This window comes from Wallemia mellicola, assembly GCF_000263375.1.
Source record: "Wallemia mellicola CBS 633.66 unplaced genomic scaffold WALSEscaffold_5, whole genome shotgun sequence".
Lineage (NCBI taxonomy): Eukaryota > Fungi > Basidiomycota > Wallemiomycetes > Wallemiales > Wallemiaceae > Wallemia > Wallemia mellicola.
Genome location: NW_006531962.1, coordinates 63,680 through 87,177, shown reverse-complemented (window position 1 = coordinate 87,177; position 23,498 = coordinate 63,680). Strand labels below are relative to the sequence as shown.

Sequence of the window (23,498 nt, the reverse complement as noted above, 5' to 3'; positions counted from 1 at the left end):
GTTGCAGGCAAGTAATTAGGTGTTACCCTTTGCTCCCTTAATTCGTGTAACTGCTGCTCGAATCTGTGGGACATCTCCTTGAGAGATTTGTCGTGTTTGTCCTGCTCTTCACGTATGCACTTTTTGAATGTGCTTTCTAACTCACCTTTTAACTTCCCGACGGTTTGCGTCATCACATCGGTGAGATGCTCAGCTAACGAAAGTATATCAAAACTACGCGCTCCGTAATTTTCATTAGCGGTTCTGCGTCTCTTATTTAAATTAGTATTGAGTCTTTGACTCTGTCTCCTCCCGTGTTGCGACGCGTCGAGATTTCCTCGCGCGTCAGCAGCACCGAAATCGAACGATATATCGTTTAAAAAGTGCTCACCTGTGAATTCGGCGCTTGCGGATTCACTGGGAGGGTTTTTATGCCCCTCCGGCAAATCGGCCGATTTTCGATGATGATCGTCCATCTCATGCAATTGCGATGATGATGATGATGATGAAATCTGAATATATTGTTAAGACGATACAAAGTTAAACTGCGTCCATCAATACTTCTTATAGAGTCAGGATCATTTTACTTTTTTGAGTTTGTGGGATTCAATTGGAAGCGTTTCTTGACCGGAGTCGTAAATTGAGATGCTTTTTGCACCGTATTGGGTTCGAACCTACTACCCTCTTGTGAGGAGAGGACCTAAGCCTTCACCGCCACCCCAGGGGCAGCGGCCTCATGCAATTGCGCCAACTCTGGGAGAACAATAAACTTTGTAGAATAGATGCACACTCATGATCAGGAAATAACTGTACGTCATCGGGCATATGGTGTAGGGGTTATCACGCATTCTTAGCATTTTCTGAGGAATTTCGCAATCTGGATGAGGTCCCCGGTTCAATTCCGGGTATGTCCATAACATTTTATGTTTTGTTATTTGCGCCTTAACTTTTTGATTCCCTATTATTGAAACGTGCTTTTCAATTCTTTGATTCTCAGACGATGTTGGTTTGTAAATATCAAACGCGCTTTATTATTGGTTGAAAAGGTATGAAGTATAATGCGATCTAAAAAGTAGATAAATGTTTTGTGTACAAGATGTTCTTCTCAAGTAGTCTTCACTGTCCGCATGTTCCTTGTTGTCCTCTTGATCGTACTGCGTCGCAGTGTTCCTCTTGTGCTTGATGTAACTTCTTGTTCCTTCTGTCCCTAGTTATTAAATGATGCTGTATGTCCAGTTCTGTATCGGTATTCTGACAGACGAATTAGCCGGGAAATAAATTTTACCAGTATTTTTACGACTTCTCGAAAAAAAATTGAGTTTGGTTTACTTCTCTTGTATCAGTGTAGAGTATTATTATCGGTATTTTTAAGCCTTATCAGTGATCAATTCTACATAGTGTTTGTTATGTGGGATGATCAAGATATCGCAACGAGTAGCCGTAATGAGAATGGATTAATTAAACCTGTCTCTATTTATAAACATAATTGCTATCTTTTTTTCATAGTTCTTATGGCATTATGAGGAGATACTGAAAATGGTTCATGTTCATATGTCGTATCTGCATTCTAAAAGTCACTATAATAAAGATAAGCTTTGGGGGATGATTTCAAGGTTTAGAATATTTAAAGTAGAATGGGACAAACAGAAAAAATGTAAAAAGAAAAAGATATCACAGTAATCACCGTGTTTGGTTTCGTTATGATGTTTTAGCGTAGCTACCTGACCATCTGACAGTTATGTTCATAAATCACCTTGAGTTATTATAACCGCTTCACCATCAAAATTTTCAGTTCCTTAAGCTCTATACCTTTAGTAGTTTTTCTAAAGTCTGCACTAGTACATATCTATTGAGCTTTTCCTGCCTTGCTTAAGTAAACGACAATATCTGACAAGGCATGTTTATCTGTTGCTTAGTTACTGTGATACCACAGTAATTCTCTGACTTATGATACAAGAAATCTTAGAAGCGATAGCACAAGGAAGCATTATAATCCAACATTCCTATTTTTGTACTTTGAATTCTTGATCATAATTGGTCACTCTACAGTCTGCCATAACAGCAGCTATACTTAAGAACAATAGGAATCATCACCATATCAATCTTCGTATAGCTATAATAGATCATCTTTGTCAATATTCATTCTTTTGACTCTGTGTGATTTGTATCCCCAGGAATATTAATTATTTGTACCAATATTACAAAATCAATTAGTTGGTTGGACTAAAAACCTATCTACACTTTGATTAATAATGGTGCTGTACTACGCTTAACAACCCTTTCATTGGTCATTAATCAATACTAAATTCATTTCGCCATCTGCAAAAGGAGATAGTCTATAATTTCATAATTTGTACTTTAGAGGGTAGCTAGGAAAGTCAATATCATTTGAGAAATTACTTGCGATATCGAATAGAGCATGAACTTTACGACTGCGAAGCTTATGAAGATGGTACTGTGCTTTTTACCCATCAGTATTTCTTATAGTGCGATTAGTTTCTCTTCAATCGGGAAGATTCGAATGGAAGTGCCCTTGTCAAGATAGTGAAGCAATTAACTAGATAACCATCCTTGTATGTGATTGGGTAAGAGAAAAGATCTTCAGAAATCACGTGCTGTTGGAACGTAAATATCAGACACGCTTTATTATAGGTTGTGAAAGTATAAGTACGTTATAGAATGATCATCTAAGATGATGGTTTTTTTACAAGATATGTTTCTTTATATAGTCTCTACCGTCCTCATGTTCCTTGTTGTCCTCGTGTCCTCTACTGCGCCTCGGTGTTCCTCTTGGTTCTTGGTGTAACTCCTTGTTCCTTCTATCCTTAGTCACTAAATGATGCTGTATGTTCAGCCCTGTATCTGTATTCTGACACGTGCAGGCTTACATCGACCGTTCCAGTTGCAATTTGAAAATTTTACGATGCTTTAAGATACACACAAAGCTGCTTGAGCGAAACAATATCGGCAGGATGGCCGAGCGGTCTAAGGCGCTAGACTAAGGATCTAGTCCGAAAGGGCGTGGGTTCGAATCCCACTCCTGTCACATCTTTTTGCTCTCCAGTAGCGTACAGTTTTGGAGAATATTAGAATAAAAAGTTCATTTATTTTATTACCATTACTCATATAACATGTGTTTCTAGTCGTCTTATATTATCTTTTATAACATGATATTCATGTATATATTCTGTAGAACTCTATTACAGTCTCATACGTAGATGAATTCGGAATGATACTATCAAACGTGAAGAGAGTTAAACAGAATCGACGTTGTATCTACTCATACTTCAAATTCCAATGAGAATAGGGTATAGTCGTAATGTTTAGAACTACCTTATTAATTGACTTCTACAACGCGTATAAAATTCGGCTATGAAATAGCTACCACTTAATGATTCGAGCTACGAAAAGTTCAATTATAATATACACAGACACCTAATAGGATTTTTCAGCCATGTTCGTACCTTTAAGTGTATGTACCTTATGAGATGAGTAATGCAATGCTTAATACCAAATAGCATCGATAGTAACAACTACATCACGCAAAGTGTTACTGTTTAATACCCACTAACACCCATACTCAAAAGAAATTAAAACCATGAAACGATTTTAGTCGATATAATTTACAGTGTAAGAGCTTCGAAACAACCTATAAACTCCAGAAAGACTAAAGCAAAAGAAAATTAGTTACATCTAGGTGCATGTATGCTAATGTATATAAATAGACATTTTTAAAAATTTTCGGTGCCATACGCCAAAAACATCATAATGAGAGGATGGTAACACCAAGTAGTCATCTAAGTAAATATTATGCATAGAAATACAGATGCTTGATTAGTTCACTTTTTATGGGGACCTATTATCGCTAAGGTTGCTTAGATGAGTGGGAGAGCATCACAGCCGAGACCGATGAGTGATTCATCATCGAAGCCTTCACAACAGACCTTTTATATTCGTCAGTATATTTCTTTAAGCCAGAGAAAGAGCTTACTGGAGTGTTCTTGCATTCGTCTTCAATAGCGACACCAATGAGTAATGGAATTTGGTCACATTGGACACCAACTTGGGAGGCGATGTCACCAGTTGAGATAAGAGCGTCATTCTTGCCTGTGCTGGTTTCCTTCTTTTCATCGAGGTTACCTGCACCAATAGTGAGACATACTCTACACCCGAAACTAGTTACACTTACAGCATTGGATAGAACCGGTGTTACATGAACCAGTCTTTGATTCCCAGCCAGCGGAGACTGAGGCGACGATGGCGGCAGCGAAGACAGTTTGGGCGATCATTGTTATTGAAAAGGGATGAGTTGTGAGTTGTGAGGAAACAAGGAATCATGATTGAATTTATTTATGATACAAGCATTCCGGCACTAAGAGTGCTAGGTTTCTAGTCATTGTGCTAAGTGTGATTTCATCGAAAAGATATGCGCTAATAAAGAACTAGCGCGAAAATGTAAAGAAAGGTAAGACGCGGGGACAGTAAAATATGAATATATTAAAAAAAGTACGCCAAAAAGTAATAAGTACCGAAAATATGTAAATTTTGTTGACGTCGAGATTCTATTACTGTTTTAGGAATGCGACTTTCCAAATTTGTAAGCTGAAAAATGAACTAAAGTGCGGATTGAAGATTTTTTATTACAATATAAAGGCCGGATGCTTCTCACGTAATTTGTTTCCTTATAACTTCTTAGTTCTTTTATATCTCAATAACAATGATCGCCCAAACTGTCTTCGCTGCTGCTATTGTCGCCTCAGTCTCCGCTGGCTGGGAATCAAAGACTGGTTCATGTAACACCGGTTCTATCCAATGCTGTAAGTGTAACTAGTCTCGGATAAAGTATGTCTCACAATTATGCAGGTAACCTCAGCGAAGAGAAGGAAATTAGCACCGGCAAGAACGATGCTCTCATCTCAACTGGTGATATTGCCTCCCAAGTTGGTGTCCAATGTGACCAAATTCCAGCCATCATTGGTGTCGCTATTGAGGACGAGTGCAAGAACACTCCAGTAAGTGATTTCTGTAGCTTAACAAAATATACTGACGAATATTAAAGGTCTGTTGTGAAGGCTTCGACAGTGAAGAACTCATCGGTCTCGGCTGTGATGCCCTCCCACTCATCTAAGCTGAGTTTGAAACGAGTATTTATTGGGCATTGTTGTAACTATTTATTGAAACATTTCGTTACCCTTAAAAATTTAGTGTCTGCCAACGTCTGAATTACTCATTGAGTTGACGGTACATCGTTTTATTGTCACCTTCCGTATTATGTCAGAATTTTCCTTATCTATGCGGTCATGACATCTCTAAAAAAATCCTTTATTCAATAAGTCTAAATTAATTTACAATTGCAATTAGGTGTACATTCAATGTGTTGTAGTTTATTAGATGCGACTTTCAGTGTAATTTCATGATGTGACTATATGGTTTAACTAGGTGGGAGCACTTTGAGAGCTCTATCTATTGGGATTGTGAGAAATTAGCACATATAGTATAAGATCCGTACTTTTTGATCGCAAAGCGTGGACAAAGCTGACGACACTATCAACTTCTCTCACATTCTGCTCCCTGTAGTGACTGCTAACAACCTTGTTAAAAAGCTGATGGGCATCGTCAACATCAGCCAAGATAGCTTCTTCTTCCATATCCTCTGGATCAAGCATTTCGTCTTGGTCGTCGTGATGTGCGGATACCGATCTTGAGGTCTTACGTGAAGGTCTCCTCCTCATAGAAGTACTACCATTATCGCTCATTTCCTCATTCATTTCCTCGTCATTGTTGTTGTCACCTTGGGCAGCCTCGAAGTAATGTTCGAGAGAAGGACGCAAAGCGAATGGGAGTACAACAGCAGCAGTAGCATCTCTTGGTCTTGGTGGGAGCTGCGCTGCAAGACCATAATTAGTCATGTACTTATGTAGTGCAGGTGGAGGTAAAGTAGAGAGATCTAAGTACTATAGAGTTGTCAATAAGGTATATAAGAATAAAGATACCATATCTCACTAAAGAATCACTTCCTTCTATTCTCAATTCACCGTCAGCTTTATGATCAGGATTTTTTGAAGACTTCGTAGAGATATGCCTTGAGTAGCCATTTATTGAAGTAAATACGTTAGATTCATCATGTCTACGTCTTTTATTTGGTTGATTTTGCTGTATTTGACGTATATAGGACATGGCCGAGATTAGTCAGGAATACATCTTGAACTCAGACGATCAGGATGTCGGAAAATTTATTCAAAAACGTTGGAGATCTCGTTAAAGATTTCGAGGAGAATCCAGTCCAGGAGATGGAATCACTCTGTATGGAATGTGAGAAGACTGGTACAACGAGGATGTTGCTCACTATGATCCCGTACTTTAAAGAAGTCGTCGTTATGTCTTTCAGATGCGAACACTGTGGCAATTCAAACTCAGAGATTCAATCTGCATCTGAAATCCAAGAGCGTGGAAGTTTGCACACCGTACATGTTACTTCTCCAGCAGACTTAGACAGACAAATCGTAAAATCGGAGCATGCCGTTGTTTCATTCTTAGAATATGAACTCTCCGTCCCAGAAGGCAGAGGTCAATTGACCACTATCGAGGGTATCATCAGAGACACAATAAGAGACCTCTCAATGAATCAACCATTGAGAAAGGTTTTAGATGTCGACGTATACAACAAAATCAACCACTTATTGTCCAGATTGAGAGGTGCTGTAGGTGCCTCCTCTGACGAGGTCCTTCCAGAACTTGTCGACGGACCAACCACTACCCTTGAAGACAAAAACAGAGCAGAAGAATCACATGAAACACTCCCATTCACTGCATTTACCTTACAAGTTAGGGATCCAGCCGGTAATTCATTTGTCTCCTTCAAGGAATCTCCAAACGATCCAAAATGGAGCTACCGTGCTTTCAACCGCACACACGAGGAGAATGTAGCACTTAGATTAGCCAACGAAGATGAAAAACCACAAGAGAACGTCAAACAAGTCGCTGGATTCGGCGATAGTGATGAAATTACCGCAGATGAAGTTTTCCAATTCCCAGGTATCTGTTCAAGTTGTGCCAAAGACTCACCAACGAATATGAAGAAGGTTAACATCCCATACTTCCAAGATATTTTGATCATGTCCACAAATTGTGAACATTGTGGATTCAAAGATAATGAAGTCAAAGCAGGTGGTGCCATTTCAGAAAAGGGTAAGCGTATCACTTTGAAGGTTGAAGACGAAGAGGATTTGTCTAGAGATATTCTTAAATCTGAGCACGCAGGATTAAACATCCCAGAAATAAACCTCGTACTTGAACCTGGTACACTCGGTGGTAGATTCACAACACTTGAAGGTCTTCTCCAACAAGTTTATGAAGATCTCTCCACGAAAGCATTTATTGGTGACAGTGCTATCGCAACCCAAGCAGGTGATTCTGGTTTGGTTGGTAATGCCCAAATGCAAGAATTTGAGAAGTTCTTGACTCAGTTGAAGTCAGTCATCACGGCTGCTCAGCCATTCACAGTTATCATCGATGACCCACTCGCTAGCTCATATGTTCAAAACTTCAACGCACCTGATCCAGATGAACAAATTATTATCGAAGAGTACGAACGTACTCATGAGCAAAATGACGATCTTGGATTGACAGAGTGGGTTTTAGGAATTAAATTTTTGCTACCTCTACTAACAAAAATTTCAGAATGAAAACCGAAAACTACTAGGTAGAAACTTTTCAGGATTAAGTTATTTCTTATAGATTATTGTACACTCTTCTTTTATACTTCTGCATAGTCTGATATTATGTCATAGTTGAAATAAATGGAATGACGGTTGCGAACGTTGTTCTTAGTTTCGACGTTGAAAATGATTGTATCAACACTGGCAAATACGCTGCTTTACATTTCTCAACTATTTAGCGGTAATATCTTAAGAGAAGATAACGATTTCGGTTTGTCTACTAGTGTAGTAACACATGAATCGCCGATTTACACAGACAACCACGGAAGGCTGAGCAAGTGGTCGGCTGATAACAAGGCACGTTTTCTGTCTGATCTCGATAAAGGGAAAGCTGGTGACTGGATAATTGGTTAGTAAATACTCCTTAGAAAACACACAATTGAGAAATTGCAGCACTCGGTAATGAAGCTGCTGATACAGACAGCTTAGCGAGCTCTATCGCCATGGCTTATCATTTAGAGCATACACATGGTGGATCTAATGCGATTGCGCTTTTGTTGACACCAAGGGACTCCTTAGACTTGCGTCCTGAAAATCAGATGGCACTAGAGAACGCAAAAATGTCACATCAAAATCACCAGGATTTACTCAGTCTGTTTACTCTTAGAAATTATCTTTTCCCACTGACGCAATTTAGCTATCGATGAGTTACCGATGAAAGTGAAGAGACTTGCACCACTGTTGAAGGGAATTGTGCTTGTTGATCATCCCAAACCAGTTGGAGATTGGAAATTAGCTAATATTAGTGGTATAATCGACCACCATAAAGATAGACACTGGGGATTGGATGCGAACCCTCGCATTATTGAAATGACCAAGAGTTGCTCTTCTCTAGTAGCACGCGAGCTCTTCTCACACATGGAACTCTACAAGAAAGGTCAAGAAATTCCGAAAGAGTTGGCTGATTTGTTACTCGCTGCTATTGCATTAGATAGTAGTGGATTGGAGACAGCGACAGATGTTGACATTAGATCCGCTGCTCAACTATACAAATATACACATGGCGATAAGAAATTTAAAGGGAAGAAATTTTTCAAGTACATGTCAAAACTATCAAAAGCATACAGAGATGCTCGGAATGACCTTGATAAGTTAGATTTCTTGGATTTATTAAAGAGAGATTACAAAGGAGATCTCTTTCAGCCTGAAAATCACGAACAGCACAGATTGCACTTAGGTTTCGCTAGCATTCCATTCTCGATTGGGGAGCAAATCAACAGATCACTTCCAAACAAGACACTTGCAGAGTATAGAGCTATCGAGCGTCAATTCATGGTTGATAGGAAGAGTGACATCAACGTCATTCTCTCTAAGCACAAAGTGAAGAATGAAAATGGCGAGAAAGTCAAAATAAGAGACATAAGTGTTCTAGTTAGACACGACGGAAGACTAAATGGTACAGATATGGCACAAACTGCATTCGACAACATAGTTGAAGCTATTGAGGGAAATCTACAAGTCCAAAGGTGGAATGGATCAGACGGTGGTGACGACGGTGGAGAACCATATGGTCGCCGTAGAATCTGGAAACAGATTGGAAGTGAAGGTGTGGGTAGAAAGGTTGTGAGGCCTTTAGTAGAGGATGCATTAATGTATATCTAAATTATGATAATGACTATATAAATTGTATAAACCATCACATAATGAACAGCTTATATTGATATTTATGTCCCCGGCGATTTGGCTTCTCTCTATCACACAGGCTTCAATTCGAACAACGAAAATTGTAAAATAAGATATGACGAATTCAGCGACGGTGCAGCAATTAATATTTAAGAAACCATCGCAGAAGTACTCCTCCCAGGGATTCGAGAGGCGATATCAATGGAGTCGACAGAAGACCAGCAATTTGGATAGCAATGGTGGTAGCAATATCAGTAATGAGAGCCATGGTACTAGCATAGCTTCGAGGAGAAGGCCATTATCATACTACTCCGAGTTACCCTACAATCAGCCGGTTAGTATGGGTAGGGTCGATCCAGCAGGCACAGTGAACACAGCAGACGACGTTTCAGATACTGCAGATAAAGATGACCTCACAGAAGTAGAGGAAGCCTCAGAAAGCAGTACGATCGGCGATCAAGGAGATCATGATGACCGCGAAACTATCAATGGTGATAAACAGGCGGGTGATTCAGATAGCGTAAGTGACCTTCATAATGTTACCATTTCTTAATATTCTACAGACATTTAGGAATATACAACTAGACGAAGACATTTTGAATGCTATAACGACCGACGACCATGACGATGATGATGATCAGACTTCGCTCAAACATACAACGTCAATTGGTGATTTAAAGTCTGTTCATGATACACAGTCTATAGCATCGACGACTGATCAATCTTTTGTATCTGCTAAGGAGAGTTTGGAGACGGCCTCAAGTGCGATTTCATTTCACTCAACTGCATCGAATGTACAGTTTCCGAGTGAAGATGGCCATAGAAAAGAATCAATTACCTCTTCATCCTTACACTCTCATACTAGCGATGATGAACTGGAGGCCAAGAATGCGGCGAACGCTTTACCTGTATTCAATGTCGATAGCAATGATGCACATAACTCAGTGGACCAAGACGACATCGCAGACATCAGTGCAGACACTAGTCCCGCGAATACAACTGTAGATAGCATATTCGACAATACACATGTTAGCTTCAACGACAGCCCTTCAACGGAATTCAATTCAGTCGTCAGTACAGTCTCACCAAAAGTTCCCCCAGCGAGGAAGAGAAACATATCTGCTCAGAGTGAGACTCCAACTATAAGGGCGTCTTCCGCAAAGAACCTACCTCCGGTTCCCCCAAAGAGAGAAAGACGTAGAGTAGCTTCGACACCGACAACAAATGTTGATGAATCTACAAAGAGACAATCCAATGAAGCGATCCCCGACAGACCATCAAGTCGATTGATTCTCCCGAGCGAATTTATAAAACTTCGGAATGGTTCCGCAAGCAGCAGCGTTATGAGTGAGTCAACGAAATATCCAAAGTCTACTGCAACCTCTACATCAATCAGGCCCTCCTCAAGCATGACATCTCGGCCTAGAAGTTGGACTGTCAGCGGAGTTGTCCAATCACGAAGAACGAGCCAAGTGATGAAACCAACAACATTTATCGATCAAATGCTACCAAGCAATGCTTTGGGACTAGAGAGAACGATGTTAAGCGTCAGTGTAACCAGCGGTGCTGCTGACAAATTAGCGAAATCGAGCAATAGATCGGTATTTAGCAGTAAAAGCAACAAAAGATGGCAAAAGAGGAGAAGTCTTAGTTGGAGTGCTGGACGTAGTAACAGAAACTACACAACCATGCAATTTAGCAAACCAATGATTACACTCGGCTTGAGTAGTCATTCTAAACCACCTGAGAAGCTGGACCCTCATTTTGTTCTCATTAGGGGTATGTTTATTTTCATTACATTGTTAAAATAACTAACAATTATCTATAGTTCACAGCACGGCTTTGGATAACTTTGATGCTCTCACACTCATGCGAGGCACTGGTATAAACAATTTCGCACTTGAAGAACCACCAGGTCCTGAATATGGTTTTATTCCTGGTAGAATGGTATTAGGACAGGTTGTAGAAGTTGGGCTCAAAGTGAAAAATCTACACAGGCAAGAATGGGTGTGGAGTTTGTTATCCACGGAAAAGGTGGGGAGTTTATTATAAAGACTTTATAGATTTAACTAACAAACCCTTCAGTCAGGTTGCCTCAGTGAATACGTCGTTGTAAATAGAAACAGAGTAGCTGGTACACCTGCATACAAACCGAGCTTGGATTTGTCAAGACTTGCAACAATTCCATTGAAAGCATTCGCAGCTCAGACTTTATCTAACTCCCATATGAACCAACTCAAACGAGGATCCAGGATATTGGTATTGACAGCCAATTCAAATCCTTACAACTCGATATCAACTTACATTATTGAAGAGTTGAAACTTAGGAAGTGCCAAATATTCGTACAAACTACATCATACGATGATTTCGATTACGGTGCGAACGTTTACGAGTTACATGGTGGTGTTCTCGACGTCGTTTCTGATCAACTGGAAGGTAGCTTCGAAATGGTAATAGATGCAAGATTGTGCTGGAATGAAAGCGATAATCTAGCAACGTTAGACTGTTGCAGGAGGATATTATGCAGGGATGGAGCATTCATCACACTCATTCCCGAAAAGATGGATGTTGAACCTACAACGCACATAAAACAAAGCAAATGGAAAACGCTTCTCGGAATTTTTAGCCTTAGATTCCGTAAGCAAACAAAACGTATACAAAAGGTTATTTTGGATGTAGCTGGGGATGAAGATGTTGATCAAGCTTCTGGGATGGATATTAGAGACAGGCTTGAGGAAATAGCATATAAGATAAATACAGGAGTCTATTCGACATTCCTCAAAGATCAATCAGCATCTAACAGCTTCGAAGTTGAGAATGCTACAACTGCATTCCATACACTCGGATTCAATGAAAAGGGAACAAACATTACAGGACAACCAATGTCTGATACCGCGATTGTCAGAATGCGGTATTAAGCTTTTGTCTTATTTTATGAACAATGCATGAAATTCTATAGTGATATGTATAATTCTGGTAAATGTAATTTACTTCTTCTTACGCGATATTTCTTTGGCTTTTTTACCATTCATTTCGTCATCATCGTTGAGAACACCAGCCAGATCCATGGCTTCTCGTGCTACTTGGTTTATATACTTGAAACGATCAGCGCCGAGGTGTACACCACCGTACCATCGTGTAACTACCACTAAAACATCTATAGGGTGTAAGTGAGAACGAGTTGTTAGTTAAGGACACACTATTGACATCCTATGGTAAATTAGAATGTATAATTCTTGTAAAACTATACTCACAAGTATAGATAGCAGGTGTGCTATTCGATTACCAGCAGCTGATTCACCATCATCGTCATTATCTTGAGTTTTTATTAGTATACAATACTGTCTCATAAATTGTGAGACCCACCTTGATGCTGAACACCGTCAGGTGTTTTACACCTCCAGGCGTCTTTGATATATGAGTTACATAACTAAAGCGATGGTCACTCACTTATCACTGGATGCGTTGCTCGTGCAATTTTCTAAAGTCCTGGTTAAATAAAGCCGCTTAAAGACAAACCAGCTCACTCTATCAGTCTGCAAATGATTCAAGATAAGTGGTACTTGATCAGGAGAGGTGATTCTAACGCAATGTCCCGCTTGCGTGGTGGTGTTAAGCGTATCCCAAAGAAACGATTAGAAAACTCACCAAATGTTGATTTCGTATATGTGACAGAAGGTGTAGTGATAATTTCAAGTCCATCAGGTAAACCTTGTTGTTGTTGCTCCAGCTCAGCCGCATACAAGGCCTCCTCTTGGAGCTGCTTCTCATGAGCTATCAGTTGTGGGTTTGTCGCTAATCTGAGCTCCCGCTCTTCTTCTCTTTGAATTTCTCCTACGACAACCCGAGTATTGAGATCTTCGAGCCATTTCGTGCATTTCTCGCGTGCGTCTTCAATCCCATTATATATAGCTGGCTCATCTGGTTGCCATTCCGCACCAGTATTTTCAGAAATGAAAGATCTGAGTATCTCACCGAAAAGAACAGAATCTACACCATGACTTCCTATATACTTTGATAATAACTGCATCTGCGGTGCTGCATTTGAAGGGTATGTTCTAGGCAATGATATCAAGATATCAACAAAGACGTCTTCGTAGGGTTCAAGAAGACTAGCTTGTTAGTCATACACTAGTAATATCATACAAGACCCACTTGATGTGTACTTTCAATCGCGTTCTGTCCTCGTTATCTTTGTTCACGCTGTTATACTCAGATAAGGCATCGTCGCCATATATAGCCGAGAGTGTCTCTATTTCAGTCGCTAGTATCTCCATATCACTCGCATATAGCCTCTCTATTAAGCTCAACATTATGGTTGGAAGCAAGAGAGAAGACGTCACTTTCAGTCGTTTTGATAATAATTTCTAGATTTTACAAAATTGATAGTGTACACTATCCTAATGCCTTATTAAGGAGTTCTTCCGTTAATGCTTCTGCACCGTCTCTGACTTCGACGATCTGGGTGTACTTTGTGAGATAATGTGATATCTCTAAGGTAACAACCTACTCTGCTGACTTCAGCTACTTGCTGGAACATAGACAGTCCACTGGGTAAACTTTAGATAGTAGTCTCTCAGTATTGTAATAACTTACGACGCATGGAGCGTGTTCATCTCAGGTGAGGAAGTTGTTGGCTTCCAATTTATAAGTGCCAATGGGACTGCTATTCTGCCATCTGGATGCTTAACTGGATATGATATGACGACGTATCTAGGTGCGTTTTCTGGCAATTCTTGGGTATTGTGAGAATAGATCTAGGTGTATAATAATATCCTACCATCTGCTAGTTCTTCTAGTGAGATATCCTCCAGACGCTCCTGTGTTTCCAAACTGAGCTGTGAGGTGTAAGATGAGTTGATAGCAGCAGATATACACCGACAGTCTGTTTGTTTATCTTTATAATAGTATATCAGCTATGTAATTTGTCCTTATCTCTCGAACTCACCTTCACGATCAGTACAGATATACCTTTTAACCTGCTAAATCTGAATTTACGCAAGTCATCTCTGACCTCAACTGGTATATCTATCTAATAAGTATATACCCATTAGATTGTACTCCTGTGTAGAAGTTGTGCTCACTGTTTTCGATGTCGACATTGATGGTGGTACGTACAGGTGGAGAAGTACTACCATCATCAGATGTCATTTCCTATCGTGCACAGCCTCTGGATTCTGAACAAGGCAGGTGGTTTGGTATACCTACGATCATTCTCTGGTTAGTAAATATCTCCAAACCTTTATCTCTCACTCAAGTGTACAAGATCAATTACCCGGATTGAACACAAACGAACAACTGGTACTCGCAGGCACACTACACGGTGTACACGCGATATGTTCACGTATATCTCCAATAACAACGTCAAAATCTAGCGGCATGCAGTTGCTAGAGTCTGATTCATTCGATCTCACTGTATTTTTGACGAGAACAGGTTAGTTTAATCAATACCTATCATATATCGCCCTAATATAATTTCATTATAGGTACAAAGTTCGTTCTCATCACGACGCCCGGTCATCCCGCTAGTCAAGCCCTATTGAATAGAGTTTATGAAATATACGCTGACACTGTGATGAAGAACCCATTCCATATACCCGAAATGCCAATACGAAATGAAATGTTTGATACTGCACTAGATGGATTCCTACGACCACCAGATTTCATGACTTAAAAATATAGTAGAGCAATTATTCATTATTTGGACTTTTCGTTATTAATACAATTTGTTATAATCTATGCGCGTATTAGTTCTATGCAAAAAAAGAGAATTTTTCGAGATGTCTTAAGCTTGTACTTGTACTTGAGCTTCTGAATCCTTCTTTGCTAACTCTAATTCACGCTTGCGCTTCTCGAAAGCGCGCTTCATAACGAAGAAGTCCTTATGGAGGCCACATTCAGTCTTTTGACCACCCTTGTCTGACCATCTGCCACTACGCTCGTCTGCATCAGATGCGGATACACCGGATGGTGCCTTGGTGGAGTGCCAATCACCAACACTCTTGTATCCTTTATCGAGGAGGGCATTGTATGGTACTTGGTTCGCATCCGCGTATTCCTTTACTTGGTTAAAGGTCCATGAAGCGAGTGGGTTGACCTTGATTAAACCGGTTTCGTCAATTTCTATGGCAGGGATTGCTGCCCTTTCTCCACCTTGACTGCGCCTTCTTCCAGTCAAAACGGCTTTGACGCCGAGTTCTTCGTATGCCCTACGAGCTGGTTCGACCTGAAAAAATTGTTAGAAGTGTGTTTGAGCATTGTAAAACAACTACTTACCTTAACTGCGAAGTCATACATATCCTCATCAGTCTTCCATAATTCTTTTCCGTAGAGTGCTTCAAATTGAGTTACATTGTTAACACCATTTGGGATGTAGTTGTGTAACTTTGCGTTGTACTTCTCACTAACAGCTTTTGCTAAATCGATTGTCTCTTGGAAGTGATAGAGTGTGTTCAAGAAGATGAGATCGATCGAATGAGAAGTACCTCTAGCTTTGCTGATCTTGCTTATCATATCGACAGCAATGGTACCTGTCAAACCAAAGGCTGTAGTTTGATAAAGTCCATCGAGGTTGTCGATTGCCCACTCAAGAATTTCTTGTGGAGTGGCATTAGCGAGCTTTTCATTGACTGCTTGCAACTGTGCTTGATCGAGCATTGTTTTAAAGAAAGTATGAAGTTGTGATGATTGTATAACGAAAGGTGATATCAACTTATTTTCGACCCGAGCTTTGTAATCACGTCTTCACTAAGCACACCCGAGAAAATTTAGATTTTTCTGAAAAGGCATGTGGAGATCTAATAAAATATTATTATTCAGCATATTTTAAGGAATCAATAGATGTATACATTCCCATATTAAAGTGCATTCTCGGTGCTAAAAATTTCACCTTCCGATCGATTTTTTGTTCTTATGTAAGCAAAAGCGTGATTATTATTTATTAGTCAGAAAAGCCTGATTACTCGGGGATGACATTTATAGCTATCTAACATAGGAATATCGCTATCTCCACCGAAATCTGACGACAACTTCTCCATTGGCGTATTCTTCACGCTGTAAACGACATGTGCTATTATGAAAACCAATAACTTTAATATCTCACATCTGCAGCTCTACATCTCTCGCCTCCACTCGATGGTAATTACTGCTTATAAGCTATATACCGGGATAATAAGCAGAGCATTGGTATATTAAAGAAATAGCAAGCTAATTTAATTATTGAATAACAGATTTTTATTTTTTATTTTGTCTTCTGTCAAACAAGCCAATGAATGATCTTGAATTGTCATCTCTGAATTCACTCCTACAGGTCTAATCAATGAATCTCAGAAATATTAGCAGATATAGATCTTTCTGTCCGTTTTTAGGCAGCAACACAACAAAGCAACTATCTACACTCTCTAGAACTACTTCTAATGGCTTCACTAGCAATCTCACTACAAAAGCCCAATCTTGTCCTGTCATGGGCCCAGCTATGCAGCAACAAAAGAAACATTACGCTTCCGTAGCTTCCAAGAAGGACGTAGACGCTATACACGCAAAGGAAGGCGTAAAGAAGAGCTCTGGTGGCGTATGTCCGCACGCAGCTGCAGGTATCGCAGCAGCAAAGGCAGCAGCAGCAGCAGCAAATGCTCCAATACCACAACCAGCGCAACCATCAACTAGCAACGCTTTATTCAACTATGAAGAGTTCTACGCCAATCAACTCCAGAAAAAGCATGACGACGCTAGTTATCGCTACTTCAACAATATAAACAGATTGGCTCAGAAATTCCCAGTAGCTCACACTTCACGTCCAGACGAGGAAGTCACTGTTTGGTGCTCTAATGATTACCTCGGTATGGGCAAAAATCAGATCGTGATAGACACTATGAAGAAAACCTTAGATAAATATGGTGCGGGCGCAGGTGGCACTCGTAATATCGCAGGTAATGGTCAACTTCACCTTAGTCTCGAAGCTGAACTCGCTTCACTTCATCGCAAAGAAGCTGCTTTGGTTTTCTCATCCTGCTACGTAGCCAATGATGCTACATTATCAACACTTGGTTCAAAGCTCCCTGGATGTGTTATTTTCTCAGATTCGCAGAATCACGCTTCAATGATTCAAGGTATCAGACACTCTGGTGCTAAAAAAGAAATTTGGAAGCATAACGATCTCAACGACTTGGAAGCTCGGTTGAGAAAATACCCAAAGGAAACACCAAAAGTGCGTAATTTGTTTATTTGTCCAACTAGTCTAACTAGACACCCAGATTATCGCATTCGAATCTGTATACTCAATGTGTGGCTCAATCGGACCAATCAGGGAAATCTGTCAGTTGGCAAAGAAATACGGTGCCATCACATTTAATGATGAAGTACACGCTGTTGGTATGTATGGACCAACGGGTGCGGGTGTAGCTGAGCATCTCGATTTCCAATCACATTCAAAAACATCCGAGGCTGTTAAAGGCTCAGTTATGGATCAAGTCGATATCATAACCGGTACACTCGGTAAAGCTTACGGTGTCGTTGGTGGATACATTGCAGGATCAGCAGATTTCATTGATATGATCAGATCATACGCACCTGGATTTATTTTCACTACATCAATTCCACCTGCTATTGCAGCTGGTGCTCAAGCATCCATAGCATACCAGAAAGCTTACAGAGGTGATAGAATTAAGCAACAAATTAATTCTCGTAATCTGAAAAACAAATTACGTGATGTTGATATTCCCGTCGTACCAGGACCTTCACATATCGTTCCAGTACTCGTCGGTGATGCTGCATTAGCAAAGCAAGCTTCAGATAGTTTACTCGTCGATCATGGTGTTTACATGCAAGCACTTAACTTCCCCACTGTTGCCGTTGGTGAAGAAAGATTAAGAATCACACCAACACCAGGTCACTCAATTGAAGCTATGGATCATCTCGTTAGAAGTCTTGATGAAGTTTGGAACAAGTTATCAATTCCAAGGGAATCTGATTGGATTAAAATGGGTGGAAGAGCAGGTGTTGGTCAACCTGAATTAGTTGACGCTGAGAGTTTATGGACTGATAGTCAACTCGGTTTACTAGGTGAAAACCACCACGTACCTGATATTTTCAACTTTGACGTTGAACAGGCAAAGCAAATAGCTACAGAAAGACTTCAAGAGTTATTAGACCAACATGCTGATGATGATATCGTTCGTATCATAAATGGAAGTGAATAAGTGGATATTCGTATACTTCCTTTCGTAAAAATTTCAGCATTGTATTCACTGATATGAAATTGTTATACATTACATATTGTTTTTAATTATTTGTGCAAAGACTTGCAAAGTGCTGCATTACAGCTACTCATAAAGTACTCATCGGCATGCTTGCATGCGAATCGCAATCTACTGTGACATATAAATCAAGATGGATATATATGACCATTAAAAGAAAAAAAACAATGCAAAAGAAAGTACTTCCATTACGAAGACTTGAAGATTTAAAAAGAAGAAGAAACGATTGGAAAAACAAATACATCCACTTACTATTTGCTAATATCTCTTAGGTCTACCAACCAACCGTATATAATCCTTGAAAGCAAAATCCAAAGACCGATTTATAAGATTCTGTGGAAGCTTTCTAACCTGTTGTATAACATCGTCCTTATTAGTTGATGCATTATTTTTTAATATTACCTTCACGGATTCGCTTGCGATTGGGAATGGTATAAATCTTGTTAATATCTCAATAGCAGCGTCAAGTCCTGCTTGTGATCCGTCATACTCTTCTGCTGTTACCATCGTTGATGTTGTCATACGTGATTGGCTTAACTGTATATCAATGTTGTCATCATCGTCTTGCTCCCTAGCAAGAACTTCTAATTCTTTAACTATATCATTTATTTCTCCAGTTACGCTGTTCTTGTCATTGTCAATATCGTCTGCATCATTATGTTTATCATTTTCTTCGCTAGCTTTATCAACACATTTGTCACCTTTATCGACCTCTTCTTCATGCTCGTCGTTATTCTTTGTGCGCTTGTCTTTAGGCTCTAACTGCACTATGAGATTCTCATCGATTCCAAACCACCAAACCAGGAACTTCTGGCGCTCTTTGAATGAGAAGGTAGAAGACGTTTTGGCCCAGTTGTTCATTCGTGACACCATTGTTGGAGGCTTGATTTGGACGTCAATCGAGTATGCATATAATGAATCCAATTACTTACCGGATCAGGATCCAAAACTTTGATTTTTCCATGCCAACCAACTCTAGCAGACATATTTTGCTGTTTAGCGATATAGTTCTTATAAGCGTTGAAAGCAGCCCCAGAAACTGTCTGCTCGATCCATTCTTCTACATTCCCATTACGTACCCACCTGGCTTCAGTGAGGGGTTGGTTAGTTTCCAATGAACACTCAATTAACATAGTTTCATTAGTTAACTGTGGTAGACCCTCTTGGTCGACTGTTTCACGACTAGATTGTGCAACAAGTTTTTGGAACGGTGGTATACTTTTATCATCGTTATTGTCATCAAAATTTCTCTTAAGTGGTATATATGACTCCTGCTCGTTATCGTAGATTTCCAGCAAAATACCAGGACATATCCTCCAATTATCAGCATTATCAGCTTCAATTTGAGATTTATGACTGTTTATTATATTATCTCTCTCTATTTCAGGAACATATTTGGTTTCTTCAACTAGTTTGGATAGTGGATCAATGGTCCTTTGAAGACGCATTTTTATGAGTATCTTGGCTTCTTTTCGCTTGATGATAACATCCTCAATTAATTCAGCATCAAGTAATAATCTACGTGTGTTGTGATCATATGATAATGATATTCTATTTGACGATGGCTCAAGTATACCTTGTTTGTCTATTGTCTCTTCAATCTCTTTAATTTTATTATCGAAAGGGTCTAAAGATTGATCTACATCTGGTTTTACCATGGGCATTTCACTTTCTTTAGTCTTCGTTTGTGGTGTACCTCTCTTTTTTTCAAGGCTTGGAGGTGAAGCAAAATATAATCTCAATCTTGCCATTTCTTTTGATGAATCTTTATCTTCTTGATTCACACTTTCACCCTGATTCCACTCCCAATCTATCACGGGTATTTTGATAGCTATTATTCTAAAATCTGTCAAAGTTCTCCTCTTATCGTCAGAGTTTATACTCGTTGGCTGTTTGTTCTGAGCTTTAAACTTCTGTTGATTTGAGGAGTGCATTGATTTACCTGCTTTGCTAATACCTTGTGCTTGCCTCTTACTAGACCTATTGTTGAGATTGTTATTGCTACCTGCGTTCATAGCATTATGTGAGCGTTTGTTAGAGTTATGGTGATGTTCCTGATCTTGATTATTGGAGGGAAAATTTGGACGTTCTGGTATTACAGCACGAGCTGGTTTGTTCCTACTCTGTTGCTGATGTTTACGTGCGGTAGAAGGTGGGAAAGCATTTGGCTGTGGTGTGTATGGCATTTCCCTAGCACTTGAGTATGTGTTAGTCCTGCCTCGTTTTGCAGGTGGCTCAGGTTCGCTATTAGCTATTACTGGAGGTGATGGATAGTACTGTGGTATAGTTGGCGGGTAGTAATATGCTGCGTTGTTGTAGGCATTCATTTGAGCAGCGTAGGCTTGCTGTTGCTGATCGAGGGTGTAGTGGGGGTATTGTGGAGCTTGTCCATAAGGAGATTGTATGTGAGCTGCCCTAGCGCCGTATCCGTCTGGGTGTACCACGTCAGCTATTATCAGATCAAGTCATAGTAAGTAACTCACAGTTCTCGTAGGGGTTCTGCTGCTGACTAGACTGTGACTGTGATTGATAGAGAGTTTGTTTACTACTAGCTGTTTTACTTTTCTGCTCTCCTCCATCGCGTTTCGACATTTTAAATTATTCTGCGATGACAGCACCTTCGAAGTTTACAACTAAACCATCACTCTAAATAATAAAATATGGATGCGCCTGCAGCTCGCCGGTCGGCTTCAGGACGTGCTCAGCTATTGAATGGCTTACGTCGCCCTTCACAAATTGAGCAACAGGAGTTCATAGTGAGTAGATTTCATCATAGTGGCGCACATCATCTAATAGATAAAGTTACAACAGCAGCAAGCTACTATTGAACAGCTAGCACGTCTGCAGGCACAGACTGAAGAGATTTTCGCTCAGATGCATTTGGATCCCACAAAAGGAAACCACCGTGAGAACGCTTCAAATAATATGCAGAACAGTATTAGAAATCGTAGGATGTCTTCAAATCCTCCTTCAATTTCTCATTTACGTGCTCCTAACAATTCTGCGTCTTTCAAAGGCCGTAGACCGGCAAGTCTGAACTTATCAGCACTCAACACGAGCACACCAATTCATGAAGACAAGGAAATACAGTTACCGCAATCTGCTACTCATAATCGTAATAACAATAAGAAAAAGACATACTCAAATTTGGGTTTATTACCACCTGTACCGCAATCTGCACCAGCTAACGGTAGAAACACCTCATTTAGAGTACCCTCAGCGATGAACTCAGCTGGTGCCACACCTCAAGGTTGCGTTAGACAACCACGTGGTCCACCTTCAGAGAATTTGGAAGGTACTAACTTTAGTTCAAGACAGCGCAAGTTAGCTAGTAGACGTTTATCTGGTTTGGCAAATATAGCTGAAGCTAGGCGTAGAGTAAGCATAGCACCTTCAGATGAACCAATTCACGCGTCAAACGATGACTAATGTTCGTTTTTAAGCATTTTTCTTAGGGGTTGCAATCAAATCATTTCTTAATTTTGTCTTTGGGCATTTCCATATCTACCATATTTTGTATTATAGCTTCACGAGCAATCCATTGATATTTACTAAAAAAAAAAAAAGTTTGACTTAGATGCTTCACACGAAATTTTTATCGTACGAGAAATTAATTAATTGGTGATTATATTATGCAGTACTAATTATGAAGCGTCGCGCTAAAATTTATAACTATAAAAGCTTCATTTATGTTTAAAATGTCTCAGCGTCGGCTGAAATGAAACATTTTCGAGCATGCCAATCGCAACTTTGATACTATGAATGGTGATATATAGAACTCGCATATTAGCTTTTCTATCTGGAATTACATTAAAGAAGTACTGAGCATTTGTCGCTGTGAAATACAACACTACCACCCTGTGATTTAGTGGAGACTATCTTGAATGACAACATAAGGTTGTTGTCTGATGATATTGTAGTATTTGGAGCTTGATGATCTTGATAAATGTAGTATTTCTTGTGCTCTGGGCGTTCTTGATACCTCCTGACCTGTTGTACTAGATGGTGTGATTTACATGGAAGAGCGTCAGATAAGCTTGAGTAGATAATTAGAAGATCACCAAGTGGATCATCTGTACTTATGGGATAGTGGGCATTTCTATAGTCTCCCTACACTGATCTGTAGGATCACGGAAGGCATGACATTATATTTGGCAGTATTTTGATTTGGATACTCAGGAAGTTAATCGACAAATATCGGTCATTAAATAAAGCATATGTATATATAAATACTCTAAAAAAATACATATATCAATCTTGGGATATTCTAAACAAAAGCAGCACAACATCATTTCACCTGATGTTTCAGTAGTGACAATGAAGCTAAAAGAATCACTTAAAAAGAAATTTGATGGATTTATATCGAGTGGGATAAAAATCATTCGCGAGAAGTCGTCAAAAAAGCAAAAGATTATTAGCCCCACGCGGGGCTCGAACCCGCAGCCTTGAGATTAAAAGTCTCACGCTCTACCGATTGAGCTAGCGAGGCTTGTTGAACTGTGTTTTTTGGCTGAGATGTGTATCTGTTTGCTTAAAAACCTCTAAAATTATTCTTCTCAAAAATTTCCTGACACCAAGGCAGCAAGTTTCTTTGACACATTGATACATATAGGACATTTTTTTGCTACCAAATTCGCAGATATATTTTAAACTAATCGACTTGCCTAAATGCAAGTTGTTTAGCGGTAATGACAGCATCTCGCATAATATGGCCCTCAAAGGAATCACTAATTACTCATCTGCCATCAAACTTGATTCAAGTACCAAAGATTGATGAATTGGTTGTTGAAGGATAGTCAATTACATTGCAGAAGTTGCTTTCAGCGAAGCTAATACAAAGAGTAATGGGTATATACTCGCGGGTATACTCGCGGGTATAATAAGATTGCATAACACCCAACTATGAGTAAGTGCCAAACATTT

General features: G+C 39.7%; 14 protein-coding genes and 3 non-coding genes across 17 annotated transcripts; 9 read left to right on the top strand and 8 right to left on the bottom strand.

Moving 5' to 3' along the window:
• Window positions 1–15: 15 nt before the first annotated feature.
• On the bottom strand, window positions 16–455 carry WALSEDRAFT_63182 (hypothetical protein; the record flags this gene model as incomplete). The annotated part of the gene is made up of 2 exons (XM_006957150.1): window positions 16–101; window positions 146–455. The coding sequence occupies 2 exons, from the start codon at window positions 453–455 to the stop codon at window positions 16–18; spliced, it is 396 nt and encodes a 131-aa protein (XP_006957212.1).
• Window positions 456–798: 343 nt separating this feature from the next.
• Window positions 799–893, top strand: WALSEDRAFT_t30. Its single transcript has one exon. It is a non-coding gene; the product is annotated as a tRNA-Ala (tRNA).
• Window positions 894–2,945: 2,052 nt separating this feature from the next.
• WALSEDRAFT_t31 lies at window positions 2,946–3,025 on the top strand. The gene has a single exon. It is a non-coding gene; the product is annotated as a tRNA-Leu (tRNA).
• Window positions 3,026–3,824: 799 nt separating this feature from the next.
• WALSEDRAFT_68011 (hypothetical protein) lies at window positions 3,825–4,303 on the bottom strand. Its single transcript, XM_006957149.1, has 3 exons — window positions 4,169–4,303; window positions 3,971–4,119; window positions 3,825–3,923 (listed from the first exon to the last, which is right to left on the bottom strand). The coding sequence occupies exons 1-3, from the start codon at window positions 4,266–4,268 to the stop codon at window positions 3,855–3,857; spliced, it is 318 nt and encodes a 105-aa protein (XP_006957211.1). The 5' UTR covers window positions 4,269–4,303; the 3' UTR covers window positions 3,825–3,854.
• Window positions 4,304–4,478: 175 nt separating this feature from the next.
• WALSEDRAFT_59817 (hypothetical protein) lies at window positions 4,479–5,189 on the top strand. Its single transcript, XM_006957148.1, has 3 exons — window positions 4,479–4,796; window positions 4,843–4,991; window positions 5,039–5,189. Exons 1-3 carry the CDS (start codon window positions 4,697–4,699, stop codon window positions 5,105–5,107), a joined length of 318 nt encoding a protein of 105 aa, XP_006957210.1. The 5' UTR covers window positions 4,479–4,696; the 3' UTR covers window positions 5,108–5,189.
• A 114-nt stretch (window positions 5,190–5,303) lies between these two features.
• On the bottom strand, window positions 5,304–7,589 carry WALSEDRAFT_59815 (hypothetical protein). Its single transcript, XM_006957147.1, has 4 exons — window positions 6,891–7,589; window positions 5,983–6,809; window positions 5,489–5,933; window positions 5,304–5,442 (listed from the first exon to the last, which is right to left on the bottom strand). Exons 2-4 carry the CDS (start codon window positions 6,154–6,156, stop codon window positions 5,411–5,413), a joined length of 651 nt encoding a protein of 216 aa, XP_006957209.1. The 5' UTR covers window positions 6,157–6,809; window positions 6,891–7,589; the 3' UTR covers window positions 5,304–5,410.
• WALSEDRAFT_44144 (zf-ZPR1-domain-containing protein) lies at window positions 6,190–7,845 on the top strand. The gene is made up of 2 exons (XM_006957146.1): window positions 6,190–7,609; window positions 7,660–7,845. Exons 1-2 carry the CDS (start codon window positions 6,201–6,203, stop codon window positions 7,679–7,681), a joined length of 1,431 nt encoding a protein of 476 aa, XP_006957208.1. The 5' UTR covers window positions 6,190–6,200; the 3' UTR covers window positions 7,682–7,845.
• WALSEDRAFT_56750 (DHH phosphoesterase) lies at window positions 7,822–9,362 on the top strand (the record flags this gene model as incomplete). Its single annotated transcript, XM_006957145.1, has 3 exons — window positions 7,822–8,046; window positions 8,091–8,288; window positions 8,335–9,362. Coding segments are annotated over 3 exons (1,388 nt in total), but the record flags the coding sequence as incomplete, so codon positions are not given.
• Window positions 9,363–9,417: 55 nt separating this feature from the next.
• On the top strand, window positions 9,418–12,239 carry WALSEDRAFT_56749 (hypothetical protein; the record flags this gene model as incomplete). Its single annotated transcript, XM_006957144.1, has 4 exons — window positions 9,418–9,840; window positions 9,884–11,099; window positions 11,149–11,354; window positions 11,406–12,239. The coding sequence occupies exons 1-4, from the start codon at window positions 9,436–9,438 to the stop codon at window positions 12,237–12,239; spliced, it is 2,661 nt and encodes an 886-aa protein (XP_006957206.1). The 5' UTR covers window positions 9,418–9,435.
• A 69-nt stretch (window positions 12,240–12,308) lies between these two features.
• WALSEDRAFT_16764 (UPF0029-domain-containing protein) lies at window positions 12,309–13,598 on the bottom strand (the record flags this gene model as incomplete). The annotated part of the gene is given in 8 exon segments (XM_006957109.1): window positions 12,309–12,478; window positions 12,522–12,531; window positions 12,576–12,637; window positions 12,688–12,729; window positions 12,772–12,802; window positions 12,849–12,919; window positions 12,970–13,437; window positions 13,454–13,598. 8 exon segments carry the CDS (start codon window positions 13,596–13,598, stop codon window positions 12,309–12,311), a joined length of 999 nt encoding a protein of 332 aa, XP_006957171.1.
• A 74-nt stretch (window positions 13,599–13,672) lies between these two features.
• Window positions 13,673–14,443, bottom strand: WALSEDRAFT_59812 (glia maturation factor beta). The gene is made up of 7 exons (XM_006957143.1): window positions 14,406–14,443; window positions 14,270–14,353; window positions 14,204–14,218; window positions 14,102–14,159; window positions 13,918–14,056; window positions 13,832–13,871; window positions 13,673–13,782 (listed from the first exon to the last, which is right to left on the bottom strand). The coding sequence occupies exons 1-7, from the start codon at window positions 14,421–14,423 to the stop codon at window positions 13,717–13,719; spliced, it is 420 nt and encodes a 139-aa protein (XP_006957205.1). The 5' UTR covers window positions 14,424–14,443; the 3' UTR covers window positions 13,673–13,716.
• Window positions 14,444–14,465: 22 nt separating this feature from the next.
• On the top strand, window positions 14,466–14,995 carry WALSEDRAFT_16850 (Sybindin-like protein; the record flags this gene model as incomplete). Its single annotated transcript, XM_006957110.1, has 3 exons — window positions 14,466–14,541; window positions 14,588–14,755; window positions 14,808–14,995. 3 exons carry the CDS (start codon window positions 14,466–14,468, stop codon window positions 14,993–14,995), a joined length of 432 nt encoding a protein of 143 aa, XP_006957172.1.
• WALSEDRAFT_31772 (phosophoadenylyl-sulfate reductase) lies at window positions 14,860–16,046 on the bottom strand. Its single transcript, XM_006957142.1, has 2 exons — window positions 15,598–16,046; window positions 14,860–15,547 (listed from the first exon to the last, which is right to left on the bottom strand). The coding sequence occupies exons 1-2, from the start codon at window positions 15,976–15,978 to the stop codon at window positions 15,107–15,109; spliced, it is 822 nt and encodes a 273-aa protein (XP_006957204.1). The 5' UTR covers window positions 15,979–16,046; the 3' UTR covers window positions 14,860–15,106.
• Window positions 16,047–16,402: 356 nt separating this feature from the next.
• Window positions 16,403–18,597, top strand: WALSEDRAFT_53868 (5-aminolevulinate synthase). The gene is made up of 2 exons (XM_006957141.1): window positions 16,403–17,527; window positions 17,574–18,597. Exons 1-2 carry the CDS (start codon window positions 16,640–16,642, stop codon window positions 18,516–18,518), a joined length of 1,833 nt encoding a protein of 610 aa, XP_006957203.1. The 5' UTR covers window positions 16,403–16,639; the 3' UTR covers window positions 18,519–18,597.
• A 20-nt stretch (window positions 18,598–18,617) lies between these two features.
• On the bottom strand, window positions 18,618–21,182 carry WALSEDRAFT_59810 (hypothetical protein). The gene is made up of 3 exons (XM_006957140.1): window positions 21,059–21,182; window positions 19,508–21,006; window positions 18,618–19,457 (listed from the first exon to the last, which is right to left on the bottom strand). The coding sequence occupies exons 1-3, from the start codon at window positions 21,165–21,167 to the stop codon at window positions 18,834–18,836; spliced, it is 2,232 nt and encodes a 743-aa protein (XP_006957202.1). The 5' UTR covers window positions 21,168–21,182; the 3' UTR covers window positions 18,618–18,833.
• A 73-nt stretch (window positions 21,183–21,255) lies between these two features.
• On the top strand, window positions 21,256–22,139 carry WALSEDRAFT_56745 (hypothetical protein). The gene is made up of 2 exons (XM_006957139.1): window positions 21,256–21,328; window positions 21,371–22,139. Exons 1-2 carry the CDS (start codon window positions 21,288–21,290, stop codon window positions 22,002–22,004), a joined length of 675 nt encoding a protein of 224 aa, XP_006957201.1. The 5' UTR covers window positions 21,256–21,287; the 3' UTR covers window positions 22,005–22,139.
• An 852-nt stretch (window positions 22,140–22,991) lies between these two features.
• On the bottom strand, window positions 22,992–23,064 carry WALSEDRAFT_t25. Its single transcript has one exon. It is a non-coding gene; the product is annotated as a tRNA-Lys (tRNA).
• Between the last annotated feature and the right edge of the window lie 434 nt (window positions 23,065–23,498).